Source organism: Panthera leo, chromosome C2 (genome assembly GCF_018350215.1).
Source record: "Panthera leo isolate Ple1 chromosome C2, P.leo_Ple1_pat1.1, whole genome shotgun sequence".
Classification (NCBI taxonomy): domain Eukaryota; kingdom Metazoa; phylum Chordata; class Mammalia; order Carnivora; family Felidae; genus Panthera; species Panthera leo.
This window is the reverse complement of record NC_056687.1, coordinates 133067299-133088374: the sequence shown is the minus strand read 5'-3', so window position 1 is coordinate 133088374 and position 21076 is coordinate 133067299. Positions and strand designations below refer to the sequence as shown.

At 44.4% G+C, this 21076-nt stretch overlaps 1 protein-coding gene and 1 long non-coding RNA gene across 5 annotated transcripts in view; one reads left to right on the top strand and one right to left on the bottom strand.

Moving 5' to 3' along the window:
* Nucleotides 1–21076, top strand: part of LOC122198916 — a 100559-nt gene that overhangs the window by 12820 nt on the left and 66663 nt on the right. Inside the window, exons 2-3 of the long non-coding RNA XR_006193220.1 lie at nt 738–915; nt 19832–19907. This is a non-coding gene — a long non-coding RNA (uncharacterized LOC122198916). The remainder of the gene's footprint in view (nt 1–737; nt 916–19831; nt 19908–21076) is intronic.
* The window catches only part of GALNT15 (polypeptide N-acetylgalactosaminyltransferase 15), a 46280-nt gene continuing 43146 nt past the window's right edge, over nt 17943–21076 (bottom strand). For all 4 annotated transcript variants that reach the window (XM_042903810.1, XM_042903808.1, XM_042903812.1 and 1 more), the window contains one exon: nt 17943–19982. In XM_042903810.1, the coding sequence (XP_042759744.1) occupies nt 19836–19982 (147 nt within the window). In that variant the 3' untranslated portion in view covers nt 17943–19835. The remainder of the gene's footprint in view (nt 19983–21076) is intronic.

Sequence of the window (21076 nt, the reverse complement as noted above, 5' to 3'; positions counted from 1 at the left end):
AGCAGTGGGTGGGCAGATAGTTAATGACTGGGTTGGAGAGTTATAATTACCCAAATAACCCCCCACCCCCATCCCCCGCTGCTCACAGATGAGCTGGAGGCCTCACTGCTACACACACAGGCCACATGGTTCCCAGGAGCACCCCCCCCCCCCGTACTGTGGGAGGTGTCCCCCCTCTAGCTGGGTCTTGCGGGCACAAGGTACATCTTCAGTATTAAAACAGTGCTTGTTCAGGATGGGGACGGGGGCAGCAGATTCGGGTCAAGGGAAGCCTTGGAAATTTGGAGGGGCCAGGGAGATGGTTAGGGGCTTCTATATTCCTGGTATAGAGAAAACATTTTATTTCAATAGAAAACTGCTTTGTCTAGAGGCCACCCTTGCAGGTCTCCTGAGTCTAGCCTCTCATTGTCTTTGAGCTATTTTGCAACTCTGAACTACAGCCACCAGATCGCTCTTGCCTGCAGGCATGTAGGTTCTGTGCTGCCCAGTAAAGGTTCAATTGTCTGCCCTCCCACCATATAAAAAAACAGGTTTTCCCCTCATTTACATACTCATTGAAATACTCCTCATCTATAAACATGCCTCTTCCTTGGATTCTCTTTTGAACTGGCTATAACGTCTCCTAGTCTCCCATTAGTTAAATAAAATAGTTCCCTATTAGTTAAATAAAATCTTTAACATATTCATTTTTTACATCTGTATGAGGGTCATGATTTTACCCTTTTGTCTTTTGACAGTTTCGGCAGGACTGAGGAGAGGGCAGCTGGAAGGTGAAAGAGGCTATGAGCTACCTGGACACCCCTGGGGGTATAGGGAAGTCGGCGATGGGACCAGAGTGATGCAGTTTTGGAGTGATGGTGGGATTCGGAGCTGACGGCCAAAAAGAATGCTTGAAGACGTCTTTGGTGCAAAAAGGTGATTTTATTAAAGCACGGGGACAGAACCCGTGGGCAGAAAGAGCTGCACTGGGGTTGTGCAGTGAATGCTTACATTCTGTGGAGTTGGGGGGGAGGGGTAAAGTCAAGAGGAAGTTTCTTAAAGGGATTTCCATATGCTAAAGAGAATTTACAGCTTACTGGAGGCATAGCTGTTGTCAAGCTGAGGTTGTTTCGCCCTCTAGCAAAGCATTGATCCTTAAGAGAGTAAAGAGTTCTGGAGATGAGTCTATTGAGATATTTGTAAACTGATGGAGACTATCGTTTACCCATTTGTTTTCTGTCCTTTCCTTTGTTCTTGGGCAGCCAGGGGTGCCTGAGGAATATCACACAGATCCCCCCCCCCTGGTGGAGGGAGGGGTGTTCTCACTTGTGCTTGACCCTCAGCTTGCCTTATGGCCCCTTATCAGAGGCACCAGGTGTGTGTGGAGGGGCAGAGAATGAGGGAGGGCAGGTTAGGGTTGTCAAATGACATTGAGGGGACATTTCTGGAAGTCTGCAAGGGTTGGATATCTGGGAGCCCCAGGGAACCCACAGCCCTGTGTGAGGAAGAGGGGCTCTAGACTGGACTCCCCTAGCACGGCACCAGTTCTCTGGCGACAGATCTTCTTATCCTCAAATTCCTCATCTACAAAATTGAAGGTGTTAGGTGCTTTCTGAGAATCCCTGCAGCATGAGGATTCCACATTGTTCTGGAAACATCTCAGGACTAGTCCAACAGTTCTGCTGAGAGATCATCTAAAACCTGTAAATAAGGCAAAAGGATGGCTGTATGTCCTTCCAGTATCACCCTGGGGCATTATCCAACAAGACCTACTCAAGAATAATCTAAATATCTATAGAAACGTGCCTCTGGCTTACTATTTATTATTGATTAGGGCTCAGAGTCCATGAGATTGGATGTTAATTTGTGAAAGAGTGGTCACTTCTAAATGGTTTTTTTTTTCCTCGTACAGATGCAAAATAAATTCTATCCACCAGAAAATAGAACTCCCAAAGGTTTCATTGTCCTGTAAGACTTAATCTAATTTAGCGTTTCGTTTCGATATCCTTTCTTCCTCTGATTATGCCAGCCCCTGCTATTCTTTGACCCAAGTTTATCATTCTGCTGATTCCCTCATTAATGAGTTAAATAAACCTTTGGCACATGCTTACTCTAATTTGAATGAGGGTCATATATTTTTTTTTTTTTTAACTTTTTGAAACTTACACATTGACAGTATGGTTGCCAGCCTGTGGTAGAGTCTGCATGATCCTGCCCCAAGGTCTCCTCACAGAATAGTGTGATCTGCACTTTCTCATTATTCAACATGCTAGGCGCTGAAGTTGGTTGTGACGGGAGAGGGGGGGAGCTTGGGGGTGGACAGGGGTGGGGGTAGAATTCACACTTGTGGCCAAAGAAAAGTTGTTTATTTGTTTCTCAAATCTGCAATTACAATGAAATGTGCTAAGTCCCATAATAGAGGTTTCCAAATTAAAGATTAGATACTTACAGCAACCCTTGGCTGATGCTTGTGTTCATGTCATCTTTCCCATAATATACACTTAAAAATGGATGTTTAAAATGGTAGCTGGATGTAAAAGAAGAATGAAATCTATGGAGCACCCGGGTGGCTCAGTCGGTTAAGTGTCCAACTCTTGATTTCGACCCACGTCATGATCTCATGGTTCATGGGTTCGAGCACTGCGTTGGGCTCTGTGTTGACAGCGTGGAACCTGCTTGGGATTCTCTCTCTCTCCCTCTCTCTCTCTGCCCCTCCCCTGCTCATGTTCTCTCTCTCAAAATAATTAAATAAACTTTTTTTTTTTTTTAAGAGAATGAAATCTTACCATTTGCAACAACATGGATAGGTCTAAAGGGTATAATGGTAAGTGAAATTGGTCAGAGAAAGACAAATACCGTATGATTCCACTCATATGTGGAATTTAAGAACCAAATGAACAAAGAAAAAGACAAATCAAGAAACAGACTTAACTAAAGAGAACAAACATGGTTACTAGAGGGGAGGTGGGTGGGGAAATGGGTGAAATAGATGATGAAGAATAAGAGTATCCCAAAAAAAGAAAAGAAAAATAAATAAAATGGTAGCTGGAATCTTCAGTGGGTGAACGACTTTTGAGCTACTCAAAAGTGTGGTGATGCTTAAAAGGAAATAGGAGTTTCCTCTCTCTGAATCACTTCACCCCATCAGGGCACGCTCAGCAGCCCAGGGGTTTTTAACTTTCCTGAAATCTCCTGGCACTATTTGTTCTTTTTTGGTATTAAGGTGGCATTGGATTTTGCTGACTTTTTTTTTTTGGCCATGAGGTTGGGGTGAGGGTGGGACACAGATGAACCTGTTTGCTTCACCAGGTTTCACAAACTGTTTTAGGGACAGGTAGCTTGCAGCTTCAACAGCTTGATGTCCACTGACCTGGTGCCTATTCTAATCCTGCCACCAGATGGCGCAAGTTCCCTTGTCAGGACTGCCACAGCCCAACCCAGAAGAAAGCGAGGGCATTGAGATCTGGTGTTTCTGGATTTGAATCCTTTGTTAGTTTTGTGATCTTGGGCAAGCCAGTTTCTCCCTCTGTAAACTTGGAATGATGAAAATCACCAGCCAGTGATGCTGGCTCAGGACAACTCCCTCAGGATGGGGTTTGTAGGCCAGTGTGCCCTGAGTGGAGGGTGTGTGTGAGAGAGGTGGTTAGGGCTGGGCTGTGGGCAAATAGCATGGAATATTAAGCAGGTCAGTTTTTTGTCATAGGCAATGGGGAGCCAGAGCAGCCTTCTGAGTGGAGTTCCGCTGGGACAATATCACCAGTCATGACCCCTGGAAAGAGCAGGGACTGTCCAAAGCTGGGAACTAGGTAATTTCATCCTCATTTCCTCCCAAACCTCCTTCCTTCATCTCTACCTCCTCTCTTTCCCACCTTCTCTTCATTCATTCATTCATTCACTCACTCATCCATTCAATAAATACCTAGTAACCACATACCATATTGAAGATATGTTTTGGTACTTGAATTAATCAGTGAACAACTTTTTCCTGAAGCTTACAGGAACCCATTCACATGATATTTGTATATGCGTTTGTCTTCTTTAATATGGGCCTTCTGAGTTTTGGGGGGCCATCTTCTCCAGCCAGGTAAAGAAGCCAGGGTCATGGGGAGCCTGAGTGCCTCAGTCAGTTAAGCATTCGACTCCTGATTTTGGCTCAGGTCATGATCTCACAGTTTGTGAGCTCGGGCCCCGTGCCGGGCTCTGTGCTGACAGTGCAGAGGCTGCTTGGGATTCTGCCACTCTCCTGTGCTCCCCCTCCACCTTGCTCACCGTCTGGGCACGCTCTCTCTCTCCCTCCCTTTCTCTCTCCCTCTCTCTCTCTCTCTCTCTCTCAAAATAAATAAACAAAAAAACAAACAAAAAAAGAAGCCAGTGTCATGCTCCCCTGTTATCCAGCCCTTCCTTCAATTACATGAGATACTTCAATATTCTCCTACTAATCTCCCTGCCTCTGTAAGACTAAGCTCATTTAAGTGCATTTATGTCACTTGCCATTAAAGGTTCCTGATAGAAAGGCTGACCCATCCAAAAAAAAAAAAAAAAAAAGGAAAAGAATTTCTTGATTACGTTAGGATGTAGGACCAGCCCTATAGTGGGGCCTAGGGCCCTGAGGTAGGATTCTCAGAGGCATCTGGATGTCTGGGCTCTGTTCTAATTCTGCAGCCCTGAGTTGGAGAACAAATGTACTTGGCACCAGCTGTGTTTGTCTGGAAAACCCCTGTAATAAAGGAAGACTGTGTTTGTGCATGGTTTTGTGAGGATTCTTCTGAAAGCAGAGCCTGGCACAAGGATTGGGTGCAGTTGGTTGATGTGGGAGATGAAACTGGGAAGTAGGCCTGGGGAAATGAGGAAGTGAGACGGGAAAGAAGGAAAAGCCAATATAAGGGCATGTTCTCAAAGTTGCAGGTTGATTCTGCTAGGCCCTTCTGAGAAGTATACAGAATGCCTCCTAGAATTATCTGCTGAAAAAGTAGAGACTGGAGCTTCTACCCACTGGTTCCTATCCCTGCAATGACTAAGCATTGCCTTGGGAGTGTTAACTTTCCCAGCAAGTCAAGGGGCTTGCTCCCTGGCTCTGTGAACAACTCTGTTTTCATAGAAGATCCGGTGGGGGCGCGGGGGGGGGGGGGGGGCGGTGCAGAAGACCCTTAGCATGGGGTTAAGGGAATCAGAGCTGCATAGAGCTGTCCAGCAGCCGTGGCTGAAAGCAGAAGTGGTCTGACGGCATGTGAAGCTGGCACCAGAGGTGTCTCCAACAGCACCTTACTGAACTTTGTAGTCAGAAGTTGCATAACCCCAAGTTGGGTGAGGTGCTGCTGGCCAGATGAGGTTGTCTCTGGCTCATGCTAGCCCCTGTGCAGAACCCCAGTTTTAAGCATGGGAAGAAAAATGTTGAGCTTCCAGAAATTCTGATGAGGTCCTTCTTTGACTTCGCATAGTTTAAGTGGCAATGGTGAGGCTGATTTGGGGATCAAGGAGTCTGATCCTCTTTTGGAACATGTAATTTTCCCTGCCGGGTACCCCAACTGTGCTGACTTCCTTAAACCTTTGATTTGCCCAAGGGCATTAAAATGCCTGGCTGTCCTCCAGCCTGGGCCACTATTGTCATTGGTCAAAATAGTGGTCATGCACAAACCTTGCTTCAGAAACTGCCCTACAGGCTCCAAGTCCCATTTAAAGCACTCCTGTGATGGTTTCAGCCAACAGCAGTCTGCAACATGCAATGCCTGTCACTCTCCTCCGTGACAGCCTGGCTCCATTTAGATTAAGTATTGTGTGGCCGGGAAGGTTATCTGAGCTGTCGCCATCATGTTTTGTCACCTGCAAACAAATGGCAGGAAATGGATCGGTGGGCCCTCCCTACTTCTGAGGTTCAACCATGGACATCACGGTTGTGAGTCACTGAAGAGGTAGAGAAAATCTACTCATACATCTCCAGGCACCCTTAGAGCTTTTCAAGAGACAGAAGAGCCCTCCTGATCTGTGCCTACTCTTCTGAACCATGTACTTCATGAGCTGATTCTGCTTACAGCCTCGTTGCACTGGGCTAACGAGGGCACCTGTCACTCTCATGAGGGCAACACAGCCTGTATCATATGAGACCCAAGAAAGAAAAAGGCACCAGCCACTTGGCCTGGTACCCATACCTGGGCTGCAGAGTTCCCTCCCTACTTAACACAGCATTTCACAGAACACCAGCATTAGACAAAGTTACTTGTGACCACAATGGAGTGAGACAGAACAAAGCCACGCTGTCATCATGTGAAAAGACAAAAGCAAAAACATTGGGCAAACTACAAAAATGACCAAATAGCTTCCTCTCCCTGGAAAGCATGAATGGTTGTTGATCAACTACAGCTTTAGCCCCACTCTGTGCCTCCCATCTCCTTCTATATAAAAGATGCTCAACCATAAAATTGCCCCATTTGCTGACAGCATCCAGTCTAGAGCAAGACATACATCCTGGAACTTCCTCGAACCACCTAATCCAAGATCTGCTCTCATAAGCCTCTTTGGACAACCTCCTACACGGTTCATTATGGTGGGTGGTCTCCCTTGTTGCAACGAGTGCCAGGGAACCCACCTTCGATTGGCCACAGGTGTGTTCTGGTGGTGTTGGCTGGTGCCACTGACAGGCCTAAAGGGAAGATGTCCTGCACTGATCTGCTATACAGGAGGGGCTCCCTGGATGCCCAGCACATCAGCTGCAGAAGTGCTCCTTGGAGCCATTTGGCAAAGTGACTTTGGCTCTGACCCTGCGGGAGCCATTTGTTGGTTGGCTCCTGTGACAGATACTTTTGGTACCTAGAGTCACATCCCTGGCCCTCTGGATTTCAGCATCAGCTCTGGGAACACGTTTCCATACAGGCTAGACTCATCTTGCACCATGAGAAGGTCAAGCTCACATCCTTTTCTGCCTTGGGACCTTCTCTGAAGCCTTGGGAGCCTGCTCTGCTCCTGCAAGTTCAGTCTGCAAGGTGCATTTGGAGATGCCCCCAGGAGCAGCCTTTAACCACTAAAGAAAGGGAACTGGTGGAACAATGTCCCAGCCTGCTGTCCTTCAGGTGGTCAGGTTTGGAACATGTTCTGTGGGCATCTCAGAGTAGGAAGAATCAAGCCTCATTGCTCACAACGCTCTTACATTGGCTTTTCCTCCCTCTTGTCTCCTTCCCACTACTTCCTCACTCTTGCTCCCTGGGGTTCCTTCCCAAATAAAGCACCTGCATCCAAGACCTTGTTCAGGTCCGCTCCTTAGGTTACTCCAAACTAACATCCCTGCCCAGGACCCATGCACCACCATTCCCTCCCTATAGGATTTCTTAGCCATAATATTGGCTAAAATTATTTCTGCACCCAGCTCCAATCAAAATTTCCCACGCTCCTTGTCAGAGAGATTGGTTCAGGCACGGGTGCGTTCCCCAAGCCAGTTTGACCACAGATTAATCTCAGGGCTTTTGCTAGGGGTTCTGGAACGTAGATTCAGTCTTTGCCACTGGGCCTGTAGGGGTGGTGGTTTAAAGACACCCCATACAGTTTTTGTTATTCCTTCCTTTGTTAGGTAGGATTTGTTTCCCCTCTTCTTGAATCTGAGATGACGTGTGATTGTTTTGCAATGGAGAACGGTGCAAGGGGTGCTATATCCATTCCAAGTCTGGCCTTGAAGAGGACTACCAGCTTCTGTGTTGCTCATGGGTGTGCGGAGCCACTTTACGAGACACCTGACAGTCCTGCTGGAGAGACCGTGAAAGGGGCCCTGAGGCTACCGGAGAGGGGAGGGCCCAGGTGAGCCCAGCCTGCCACATGCTCCTGCTCAAGGGCCCAGCATGTGAGCACAATTCTAGAGTGGACGAGCCACCAATTGAATGCCACCAAGTGACACCCGTTGGAGTCCCATGAAGAGAGGAACTGCCTAGCCGAGCTATTCCTAAACACCTAACCTACAAAATTGTGAGCTATAATAGACTAGCTGGTTTAAGCCATTAAGTTTAGGGATAATTTGTTATGTGGCAGTTGAGCACTAGAACGGTGTAGTGGGAGGACATGTGGTCTGGAATTATTGTGGCCCGAAGAGAAGTCTAAATCCCTCAGGTGGCCATTTTGGGCAGCCAGGTAATGGAGCTAAACCAGAGGAAGTGATGGATCCCTGTGATCTCTTTCGAGTCCTGGATCAAGCCAGATCTGAAGGCAAACCATCCCAGATTTGCCAATTACATGAGTTTATTATTTCCCCTTTTTGCTTAAATCAGTTTGGGTCAGGTTTTCTTTTGCTTATAAACCAAAATATCCCAAATGAGCCAACCCTGAGTTTTCCTTTATGTTGTAAAGAATATAAAGTTTAGTTTTGTTCTGGCCTCTGCAATTGTTGAAGGGCAGTTACCTGATAAGGGTACATTTCAAGGACATCAGAAACCCCTGAACCTAGCGACATGTCAGAATCATCTAGACACCGTTTAGAAATATGGATGTTCAGGCCTCACCAGGTGTGTAGCATTTACTGCCTCGGGGGAAATATTAAAATTCAGAGAAAAGATGTGTGAGTGTGAAAGTCTAGGTTCTGAGGGAAGTGGGGTATATCCACATAGCCTGAAGCTCTCCTGAGGAACCAAAGTGAAACTTCCATACAAGCCCCCACTCCGTTGTCTGGGATATTGGATATGCCCGGATGGCGCCCCGGCCGACTTGGGAGAAGAGTAGGGGGTTAGCTGCTGATATGTGCCTTGGGAAGGGTGCTGGGCTAGTCCCCACTCCAGACTGCCATCAGGGGTTGTCAAGTGCAGGGCAAACCTATGACTCCACAGGAGGACCCCACCTCCCTGGCTTGCTCTGGGACCCACAGGCTCCAGGTAGAATGCCAAGCCTTCTGTAGGGGAGGTGGGTGCTCACTTCCTGCCCTCAGCATGGCTATCTTTCATGTCTACCACTTCCAGCCCCTTTCAAGTTGTTCTCCTTAGTCTCCTTAGTTAGAACAATGAGTTGTGCTCAGTCCATTTCCAGTCAGCACACTTGGCTTTTCTGATTTGTGTCCCTGGGTGCACTATTTGGAAAAAAAAAAAAAAAAAAAAAAGATGCTTATGCTTTTTCAAAAAGGTTCCTTTTTCGTTTTTTTTTTTTTTTTAATATATGAAATTTATTGTCAAATTGGTTTCCATACAACACCCAGTGCTCATCCCAAAAGGTGCCCTCCTCAATACCCATCACCCAACCTCCCCTCCCTCCCACCCCCCATCAACCCTCAGTTTGTTCTCAGTTTTTAACAGTCTCTTATGCTTTGGCTCTCTCCCACTCTAACCTCTTTTTTTTTTTTTTTCCTTCCCCTCCCCCATGGGTTTCTGTTACGTTTCTCAGGATCCACATAAGAGTGAAGCCATATGGTATCTGTCTTTCTCTGTATGCCTTATTTCACTTAGCATCACACTCTCCAGTTCCATCCACGTTGCTACAAAAGGCCATATTTCATTCTTTCTCATTGCCACGTAGTATTCCATTGTGTATATAAACCACAATTTCTTTATCCATTCATCAGTTGATGGACATTTAGGCTCTTTCCATAATTTGGCTATTGTTGAGAGTGCTGCTATAAACATTGGGGTACAAGTACCCCTATGCATCAGTACTCCTGTATCCCTTAGATAAATTCCTAGCAGTGCTATTGCTGGGTCATAGGATAGGTCTATTTTTAATTTTCTGAGGAACCTCCACACTGCTTTCCAGAGCGGCTGCACCAATTTGCATTCCCACCAACAGTGCAAGAGGGTTCCCGTTTCTCCACATCCTCTCCAGCATCTACAGTCTCCTGATTTGTTCATTTTGGCCACTCTGACTGGCGTGAGGTGATATCTGAGTGTGGTTTTGATTTGTATTTCCCTGATAAGGAGTGACGTTGAACATCTTTTCATGTGCCTGTTGGCCATCCGGATGTCTTCTTTAGAGAAGTGTCTATTCATGTTTTCTGCCCATTTCTTCACTGGGTTATTTGTTTTTCGGGTGTGGAGTTTGGTGAGCTCTTTATAGATTTTGGATACTAGCCCTTTGTCCGATATGTCTTTGCAAATATCTTTTCCCATTCCATTGGTTGCCTTTTAGTTTTGTTGGTTGTTTCCTTTGCTGTGCGGAAGCTTTTTATCTTCATAAGGTCCCAGTAATTCACTTTTGCTTTTAATTCCCTTGCCTTTGGGGATGTGTCGAGTAAGAGATTGCTACGGCTGAGGTCAGAGAGGTCTTTTCCTGCTTTCTCCTCTAAGGTTTTGATGGTTTCCTGTCTCACATTCAGGTCCTTTATCCATTTTGAGTTTATTTTTGTGAATGGTGTGAGAAAGTGGTCTAGTTTCAACCTTCTGCATGTTGCTGTCCAGTTCTCCCAGCACCATTTGTTAAAGAGACTGTCTTTTTTCCATTGGATGTTCTTTCCTGCTTTGTCAAAGATGAGTTGGCCATACGTTTGTGGGTCTAGTTCTGGGGTTTCTATTCGATTCCATTGGTCTATGTGTCTGTTTTTGTGCCAATACCATGCTGTCTTGATGATTACAGCTTTGTAGTAGAGGCTAAAGTCTGGGATTGTGATGCCTCCTGCTTTGGTCTTCTTCTTCAAAATTACTTTGGCTATTCGGGGCCCAAAAAGGTTCCTTTTGATCTCAATGAACTAGATTTATGCATTCTTTAAAATTTTTTTTTTTTTTTTTTTTTTTTTTAGCTTATTGAGGATCTTTGTCTCCTAGTCCATAGACTCTGGAAGACTGAAAAGTGATCAAGACAAAATTCTCTTAATAGCACATAAGAGTTCTTGGGAGTCTGAATTTGGGTTCTATAGCTTTTCTTCTCTTGCTTTCACTCTACCTGACTCAGGGTACACATACATGCACAAAAGGTGCTGTTACCACTTGAGTTCAAGTTCAACAGGCATGTATTATGTGTCTAACGAAAGTCACAAAGTGTGTGAAGAACTTGGGGCAAAAATATGTGCAAAATTTGATTAGTCTAGTGGAGGAATGTGTGTGCTCATTGTAATACTGAGTGGTCGTGTTCAGACAGAGCCACATATATAGTGCCCCTGAAGACGGGCACTTAGCCCAGCCTGGGAGCATGGAGAGATGGTGCATGAACAGATCCTGCATGATGGACAAGAACAAGCTGGTGAAAGGACAGAAGGGCGCTCTGGGCAGAGAGAACAGTGTGGCAGAGGCAGAGAAGAGAAAGTGTTGTACTGGAGACTCCATGTTAAGAGATGGTGTGGTAAGTCCAGAAAGTCAAGGCCAGGCTAGAAATGACCTTGTAGCCAGATTGCATTGGGGAGGCAGAGCATTGTTTTGAAGGTGGTGGGGAGCCATGGGAGGATTTCCAGCAGGGGAGAACTTAAGGTTCATCACTTGGGTTCTAGTGTCAATTGAAGTTGCCTGAATGAGTGGATCTGAGGTTCCAGGATGAGTCAAGGCTGGAGAAATACCTGGAAATTATCTGAACATAGGTGGATTATGTTTTAAGGGTCACTGAATGCTAGGATGTCCCTACAGCGATTTTGGGAAAATAATTGTTATTTACAAATTTAGGTCTGTTTTGTGTCCCACTTGGCTAACGTATCAAAGGACACATTTGCTTCCTTTCCTGGAATTGTTTTTGAAATCTCTCTGCCTTCCCAGAAACTGAAGAGTACATATCCAACTCTGCCTGAGCCTGTGCTGACATAATATGCAGTGAAGATGATATTTTGCAATTTTCTGATTCACGGGTGATTCATCAAGGTCATCAGAGCTAACAGTTCAGAAAACACATGGGTCAAGGACCTGGAAACGTTCTTGGCACATAGTAGGTATTCAAGAAATATGTATAGTTTTTTAATTTGGAAAGTGACCCTAAGAATCTAGAATTCACTCTGGAAAGAGCATTATAATTTGGGTTTATAACAGTAAACATACCACCCAGACACTTAACTTTGTCTGGGTGCAAATCTAAAGCCCAGCCATTGAAATTTCTGGATTTTTCATTGCATTGCATTGCTTTCAGAGCACAGAAAGATTTAAACTTTTCCAACTCAGCACTCATGGGTATCGGCCAGATGCTCTTACCTTCTGTGGTTACTGACTGGCCTAAGAGGGAGCAGATTAGAACCAAGGGGTTGGAGGATTTTGTCGTAAGCCCCCCGCCTTATGGAAAAGCCTTGAGAAAATCCAGAGCCCCCTTGACATGATCACATAATAGCTTTCCTGCTCATGGGAAGCAGATGGGGTTAATAGGCTGTAACTTGTTTTCAGCAAAATTCCCAGGCATCTTCCTGTATCATATACTCCCATATGATCTACAACAAAGGAAGGAAATCATTATGAATCCCATGGGAAGATGCCCCCTCTCATTTTTATAAGCCATGCTTGCTTGCTTTTTATGTCTCTTTTTAAAAAGCAAATAGAAACCTGCCTCTCAGAGACAGAAATAAAGGAAAAGAGCTTTGTTGGATGGTACTTTGGGGCTACATTTTCCCCTAAAATGTGTGTAATAAGAGAGATCAGAACACTTTTGCTTCATAGAATATCTGACCAATTGTGGTAGTAGAGGGTAAGATCCAGATGGCAGGTATCCTTATGCCTTCCTTTTAGCCAAAAAATGAGTAAACTGAGCTGGGTCTGGGACAATTAAAGACTACCACTTTGGACAGGAAGCAAAGAGACCTGACCAGCTGGGAGGGCCGTTGCTCAAACAAATATGTGAAGGGATGTTGTTGCTGGGCAAAGAGCTGGAACCTCAAGGAGACAGTAGTGGCTCTGTGCAAACCAGCCCACCACCTAGAGCTATGTGCAAGGCCCTCCCATGGAGAGTGGTCAAGGATATTCTCAGGGGCGCCTGGGTGGTTCAGTCGGTTGAGCATCCAGCTCTTGATTTCAGCACAGGTCATGATCCCAGGGTTGTGGGATCGAGCTCCGCATGGGCTCTGTGCTGAGTGTGGTACCTGCTTAAGATTCCCTCTCTCTCTCTGTCTCTCTGTCTCTGTCTCTGTCTCTCTCTGTCTACCCCTCTCCCCTTCTTGTGCTCTTGTGCTCTCTCTCAAAAAGAAAAAAAAAAGGTATTCTCCAAGAGTTGACTAAAGAAATAATGACATTCCCAATGAATAGTAAGAACGGGGGCTTCTCATCCTTCTATTACTTTAAGCATCTGAGTAACAGGGGGGAGGAAACAGGATCTCTCCAAAATAGAAGTCAACAGGCCTCAACTGTGGCTTCCATCTGGGTACCCAGCTCTATGGAGCTATGTGTCCCTTGTGCGTTGGTGAAGGCTCACTGGACAATGACACGTAGGCTCAGCAGTGTGGAGAGCAGAACACTAGGTTATAAGGTAGAGATGGGGTTGGACAGCTCTAGCCCTGTCCTTGAGGGTGGGGAGGAGGAGGCACCCCAGGATCTTTGTTTTATCTGGAGTCAGCCTTGGATATGCCAACACTGACACTTGAAGGGGCATGATGGGCTGGCAGCCCCAAACATAGGTTATAACAGGCAGGAGGCATCACTGGGCCTGGGCTTTAAACCTGCATTATGGACCTGTGCTGGCCTCGGAGCACAAGGAGTGAGGTTTGCTGGCTTGGTGCACCCCCGGGGCTCAGGCCAAGCTTTTGGAAATCACTTTACTCTGCTTGCCTTTTGCTGTTTGTGTTTTGAAGTCTGGTGAACTTGGATGTCAAGGAAGAGAGTTTATAGAAATACCCAAAGGTTATTGTTCTTGCCGGTGTAAGAGCTTGTATCTGATTGTCTCCAAATCCCAGCTGCAAGAGAATTGTGTCAGGGAAGGGAGGGGGTGTGTGCATTGCCCTTTGTGAGTGTCTTCATCACAATAATGAAAACTACAGTAACAAATTTCATCTGTTAGCACAATTTAATCCTGTTTGCTCAGCTAAAATGCGGAGAGTTGCTCTTTGCTTCTTAGCAGCCTCCCACATTGCTGTTCTTGCAGCCTGTGTGCTCGTTAAGAAAGCTTGTTCTGCCTAACCTCTGGGGACAACGAAGGCCCCTGGAATCTGTAGGTCCCCGAAAGAAAGAAGGCTATGGGCTGAATGTCAATGTTTTATGTTTTTATTAAGAAAAAAAAAAAAAGATTTATTTGTTCCTATTTCTTTCTAAAAAGGATTGAGGTCTGCTTACAGTGAGAACACATGCTGTATATTGTTTTCCCCTTTTGTTTTTCTTTGCTCTTTTGTTATTTATAGTACAGAAATATTTTACTTTTACATTTTTCAAGCATACTCACAATTTCTTTGGTAATATTTTTCTGTTTTTTGAAATCTATAATTTATCTCCTTCTGCAGCTGGGTCAAAAACTCTATTCCAGGGGGGTGGCAGAGTATGGTTATGCACTAAGTCTGGTTTTCTTTTTTTTTATATATTTATTTATTTATTTTTGACAGAGAGTGAGGGAGAGAATGAGTGGGGGAGGGGCAGAAAGAGAGGGAGACACAGAATCCGAAGCAGGCTCCAGGCTCTGAGCTGTCAGCACAGGGCCCGATGCTGAGCTCAAACTCATGAACCTCGAGATCATGACCTGAGCTGAAGTCAGACGCTCAACCAACTGAAGCACCCAGGCGCCCTGAGCCAAGTCTGTGTTTGTAAGTAAAATTTGATTGGGACACAGCCATACTCACGTGTTTATTGTTGTCCATGGTTGCTTTTGTGCTACAGTGGCCGATGTGAGTAGTTGTGATAGACCATAGGCCCCGCAACGCCAAAAATATACTGTCTAGCCCTGTAGAGGCAAAGTTTGCTGACCCCTACTCTAGTTCGCAATCTAATATAATTTTAACACGTTATCTTGTCTCATTGAATTTATCCTTATTGACACGGTGTGGTGGCCAGACTTATATTGGTTCTTCTCTATACTGATGTTTCCCCACTTCCCTTGAGCGTCCAGTCTCACTGGTATCTATCCAACCTGCAAAGGCCGCTCTCTTTCCTCTCTGTCCCAGACGGGTTTCTCAGCCCTGTTCCTTCCCATCCTCCAACACGGCACACATGTCAGTATGTAAGTCTTGGCTAAAAGTTTCAGGTGAAAATAAGGAAACATGTTTATATTGAGGACTAATCACCTAACTCCAAAAATCCCTCTGGCAACCCCTCCTGCCCCCACTGGAAATCCCTCCTGGATCATCTTGCTCTTCAGGACTTTACCATATCATTTGGCCCATCTCTTCCATAATACCCCCTCGTATCCGGATCCCCCTCATTTTATCATGGAGAACAATCACGCTTTCCACTCCTATCTTACTAGTATGCCTGCACATCCTCTAACGCTGGTATGCACCAGTTATTGGAAAATAACTAGAATATGAAAGAGAGCATTTTGTGTGTATGTGTGAGATTCAGGAGGAACCTGGGCCTCCCTAGGCTTTAGGCTCCTACAAGGAGGAATACCAGTTAGTGGAATACTTGTGGCCTCTCTCTATGCCTCAGTCATTTTCCCCTAGGGATGAAGGATGTCTACCATTATTGATATGTTTGGGATAAGGACTGAGGATGTTGCCCCTTCCTCAGTCCCTCCCTCCTGAGACACAGCTGCCTAGAGGTCCATACCCCGGTCTTGCAGCTCAGTGGGATAAGCTCAGCTCAAGGGAGTGGGGCATCTGGTACATGGGGTAGGATTACTGAAAAAGAGTGGAATTGATGAAGGGCACCTGGGTTGCTCAGCTGGTTAAGCATCCGACTCTTGGTTTTAGCTCAGGTCATGATCTCACAGTTCTTGAGATCGAGCCCCATGTCGGGCCCTGTGCTGGCAAAGCAGAGCCTGCTTGGCATTCTCTCTCCCTCTCTGGGCCCCTCCCCACTTGTGCTCTCTCTCTCTCTCTCTGTCTCTCAAAATAAATTAATTAACTTTTTAAAAAAGAGTGGAATTGATAAACAGAGTAACTCCTGCAGATGGAAGCTTTTGGAGGGTCAGGCCGTGTATCTTAAGGTGGGTTTTCCCGTTAAGAGACACTGAAATAAGGATTTGAGTGTAAGCAGTTTACCTGCACCAGTAGGGAGTGGGAAGGAGATGTGGCCCATTAAAGATGTATTATAAAGCCAGCTACCACTGTGGGTGATTAGAGTAATCCCACAGTAAGCTCTAGGAAATGGTATGGAATTTACACCTCAGAGTTATCCTATTGTAGAGGATGAGGGAGCTGAGGCATCTATACTCCCAGCAGTCATTGATTGAGGACCGGTCCCTGGGGATGACTTTCTGGCCTGCCCCACACCATAAAGCAGCCTTCTTCAGCTTTTAGGAAAAACCCTCAGGCAAAGAAATGCAGATACTGACAGTTGGAAGTTCTTCAGGGGCTCCCTGAAGCTATAAGGCCAGAGGGAGGTGGGAGGGACCAGAATACTCTATGTCACTACCAGAGACTCTGATGTTGAAGGGTGGATTTGGCATCTCATCTCCTTAGTTGTGCTTTATCTTTATTGTGCAACTCAAGGATTGAGGGAATCAAATTTCGGGCTTTGGCAGAATTTGTTTACTGATCATCTAATCTTATGACTATTAGATGTGGCTAGTTTTCAGAGGTCACAGGTCCCGGCCCATCTCCCAAGGGTCCCCTACAGCTGCCTGTCTGTAGGTCCTCTGTAGATAGGGCTACCTGCCTGCCAGACCGCAGCTATCTCCTCAAGACAAGGGCTGTATTCCCATGACTAGCAGCCGCACTTCCAGCAGCACCAATCATCCCATGTCCACGTGAAATGGCGTTTCTACTCCTTCCTATCCTGGAGTCTTCCAGGAGAGAAGCGAGGGCTAAGAAGAGCTGAAAAACGGAGCAACTAATTGATGTGATCCGTGCTCCAAAAATCCTTTGGAGAAACCGATAGTGTTCATTCCATCAAGATTAGTCAGTTGTACTTGGTAATGGAAGGGCATAGAGGGCCAGATGGAGGAAAGGGAGAGTCAGAGAAAAGCTGCCACAGGAGCATGGATGCTGTAAAAACAGCTTTGATCAGAGATGAGAAAAAGAGAAGCTGAAGGCAAGATAAGGAAAGCAAGGAAATCACAACATAACCATGGACCAAACAGCAAGAACAACAAAAAAAGTAAAGAACTCTCCTGGTCAAAAGAGCAGAACTAGTAGACAGAATGAGAAGGAGGAAAAGTATCGAGGGGAGAAAGGAAAAGGAATTACATTGAACAAGGTGTATTGTCCTACATCATATAGGATCAAACCATCCTGCCATGTGGATTCAAAAAAAGATCTGTGAGAAGCAAAGAATAGTTCAAGAACTGGTCCAATGAGGACTCTCCTAGTTCCAAGTAACAACAGAAGACTACTGGAAATGTTTAAATGTTTGCTACTCAGAGAGTGGTCCACAGATCAGCATCAGCATCCCCTGGGAGCTCATTAGGAATATAGAATCTCAGGCCCCACCCTAGACCTACCAAATCAGAATCTGCATACAATCCCTAGCTGATTTGTGAGCACAGTGAAATTTGAGGCCTGCTGGGTTAAATCAAAATATTAAGAGATGTCTCATGGACTCTGAGGACAAGGATCTAGCAAGACCTTGAGAACAAACTGGAACCAGCAACTTGAATACTATCAAGATATTCCATCTATCTCTTGCTTCTCCTTCTGAACAATAAAGTCCAATCATAAAAGTGAAGATCAAACTCTTGGGAATCAAATCTTCCAATTGTCAGTTTTCTCTACTTTTAAAATGATCATTGTGGATAAAATCAAAGCAGAATCCACAGAGAACAGAATTTGAACACTTGGTTACACTGTGAGGAGAAGGTTGAATTTCTATTAGAACTAAATGGAGACATCTGTTTTGTTTAAATTAAGGATCTGTAAGTATCAGCCAGGGACCAAGTTGACAGCCATTTCTATAATAAAGCAATAAATCATGGGGATGGTTAAGGAAGCAAGGAACCCCACATTCTCACTTTGTTCAACCAATTAAGCAATAAGCCATCTGGGTCCTTTTGTTAATTACTGTCAAACACAACTCACACAATTGAATTCTGCTTTTTATTTAATTATATTAATTTATTCCAGCAACTTCAAACACAATGCCAATAATTAAGTTCATTTAAAAAAATAGAGGTCTTGTTTAATTTTTATTTTGCAACTATTAATACCATTTACAAGGTTGACATCTGAGAATGTTTAGCTCCATCTCAGTCTCAGGATGTTAGGGGAATTTGCTTTAAATATAATCATGTCTGAAGGAAGAAGACAGTGTCCAAAATCTCTTCTCTCAATGGGATGATGAATCTATCCAGATCAGCACTATCCAAATAAAACTGTTTGCAGTGATAGAATGTTCTATATCTGTGCTCTCCAATACAGTAGCCACTAGGCACAGGAAGCTATTGAGCACTAGAGATGTGACCAATACAACTGAGGAACTGAGTTTTAATTTTTTTTTTTTAATTCTAATGAACTTACATTTAAACAGCCACGTGCAGCTAATGGCTACCGTAGACAGCACAGGTCTGGAGCGTATTCTAAGGAGGGAGAAGTGCAGCAGGCCATTGACTTAAGCTGGTAGAAAAAAATATGTTAATTATGATAGGCCTTGTTTAGAAACCCTCACTTCCTACCTACTTTTTCTTATTTGAAATGCACTGAGTTCTGAGACAGCCCAGAGGAGATCAGTATCTTCAAAGGGAGGTTTCCTAGCTGACCATGTGAAGAGTAAACTCCACCTGGAGGAGAAATGGGCATAAATGGTGTCTTCTTAACAGCAGAACCAACCCCACTCCACAGCTCTTTATGGACAAACTAGGTAGGCCAGGTCACAGCCAGGAGAGCCTTTCAGCTCTTGCTAGCACTGGCTCTGCTCTAGCAGAGGCACGCTCTTCCCACAGTTGTGGACATTCAACCTGCAGGCACATTTGGGGGACTGAGGCTCAGAGATGGCCACATCAGCCCTAACGAACATTAACTCCCAACTCTGGTTCCTCTCATGTGAATTTGGGCTCAGATGCTGGCATTCCCTACTGTGGAGGTTTGCCTCTTTGCAGAGGTTGCTATTTGTGATCCAGTCCATGCAAACCCTGTAACAGGGCATCAGGAGAGCTTCTCCACTGTATACACCTTGTTATTGAGAATGCTTAGTCTGAGCTGACCCAACGCCAATGACTAATGAGAAATACATTGCATGAGATTCTGGTTGGGGTTAACCAAGCTAGAGAAGGGCTAGGGCAGGGTGAATGGAGGTAGAAAGTCAGGAGGAAATTCTCATTTACATGAAAACATCCTATTCCAGGTGTGCTGACTCTTTCCAGCTGCCAGGCTGAGCTGGAGAATTGGGTCAAAGCTTTTCCATCTTCTCTTCAACCCCGTTCTTTGCTCAGTGGCTTCCCTTCCTTCTTCTGAGCTATGGCTCAACCAGTGAACATGGAATTTGTCCTAATGAACTTAATCCAAAGTTTTGGGGATGTCAGGCCTTTACACCCTTCTCACACTTTAACTTTCATGGTTGGCTACACAGATAGTTCAAGGTAAGGCCATTTGCAAAAATATTATCAACCGGATGTATGTATCCTGGAGGTGTTGCCCAAGACAGTCCATGCCTCTCCTTTGTCAGAGATAAAAGCAATTCTCAAGTGCACGATGGAAAACAAAATAAAACAAACAACAATCTTCTGTACTACGTAATGACCATCATCCAGTGATAAAGACAATGAGACAATGAATCCTTTTTTTTTTTTTTTTTTTCTAAAACAGCCAACAGTCAATGCAATAAGGGGCGAGAAGGAAAGACTTTCTATACTCATTCATGGAGTTTTCTTCTCTACTATCACCAGGAGCGCAAACACAAAAGGGTCAGCTTCATGAAATATATATGCTCTTTTAGTTCCCTTGGGGATGAACTGAAATGGCTAAACTTCTCTTTTCCCTTTGACACAGGCATTCATCGTTCATCCACAGTGTAGACGTTGTCAAATCGCCACAGCTGGCTGGCTTTTCCATCACACTGGCGCAGGTACAAATCTTTGCTGTTTTCCTGCACCACAGCTTCCATGCATTTCCCAGAAAGAATGTGAATAATCATTCCATTCTGAAAAAACAGAAAAGACGAGGGAAAAAAGTCATTTCCCTGTAATCAGTAGGCAAAGAAGGATATTTCTAAGATTTGTGTTAATCATTACGAGAATTACAGAGGTGGTGTGAACTCGCCTAGTAAAGAACTGCATTATGTTGGTTAGTATAAAAATAATTTAGGTAAATATATATAATATAAATATATTATGAATATAAATATCATTTGAAACCTTGAGATCATTAATTCAATTACTTTATTGAGATTGTATAATTGTGCCATTTCTTAGTTCTGTTTAGTAACATGCCAGTGTATAGAGCATGTTCAGTCTTTATACCATATTGGTGAAATTCATTGTTATCACTGTGCTTGTACATTTCTGCTTTCAAAATGATTTAGTCTGATCTCTGCCCACGGTGACTCCTGCAATTTAGTACTGTTGCCACCACGTCGCAGTAGAGAGTAAAAGCTCAAGGATACACTGAGGGCCCAAGGCAGCCATGTTTCAAAGACTATAGCTGCCTCCTGCTCAAAGTCCACCAGACTTAATACTGAATCTAGCCATCCCTTCTTCAACAAAAAATTGATTTCTTTATGAAAAGTTAAACATTTTAACCAACAATGCCGATAATGTCCATTTGTTTATGTACTTTTGAGATAGAATTCACATACCATAATATTTACTCCTTTAAAGTATACAACTTGATGGTTTTTAGTATATTCACAGAGTATATGCAACCATCACTGTAAAAAGAAACCCACTATCATTAGCAATCACTTCCTGTCCCTCCCTTCCAGCCACTGGAAATCACTAATTTGCTTTCTATATTTATGAATTTGTTTATTCTGGACATTTCCTAGAAAGGTAGTCATATAATAGACAGCCTTTTGTGATTGACTTCTTTCACTTTGTATGATATCTTCAAGGGTCATCCATGTTGTAGCATACATGTTACCTAATTTTTTTTCTTTGTATTGTAGTAAAAATAGATAAGATAAAACTTACCATTGTAACTGTTTTTTTTTTAATTTTTTTTTTTAACATTTATTTATTTTTGAGACAGAGAGAGACAGAGCATGAATGGGGGAGGGGCAGAGAGAGAGGGAGACAC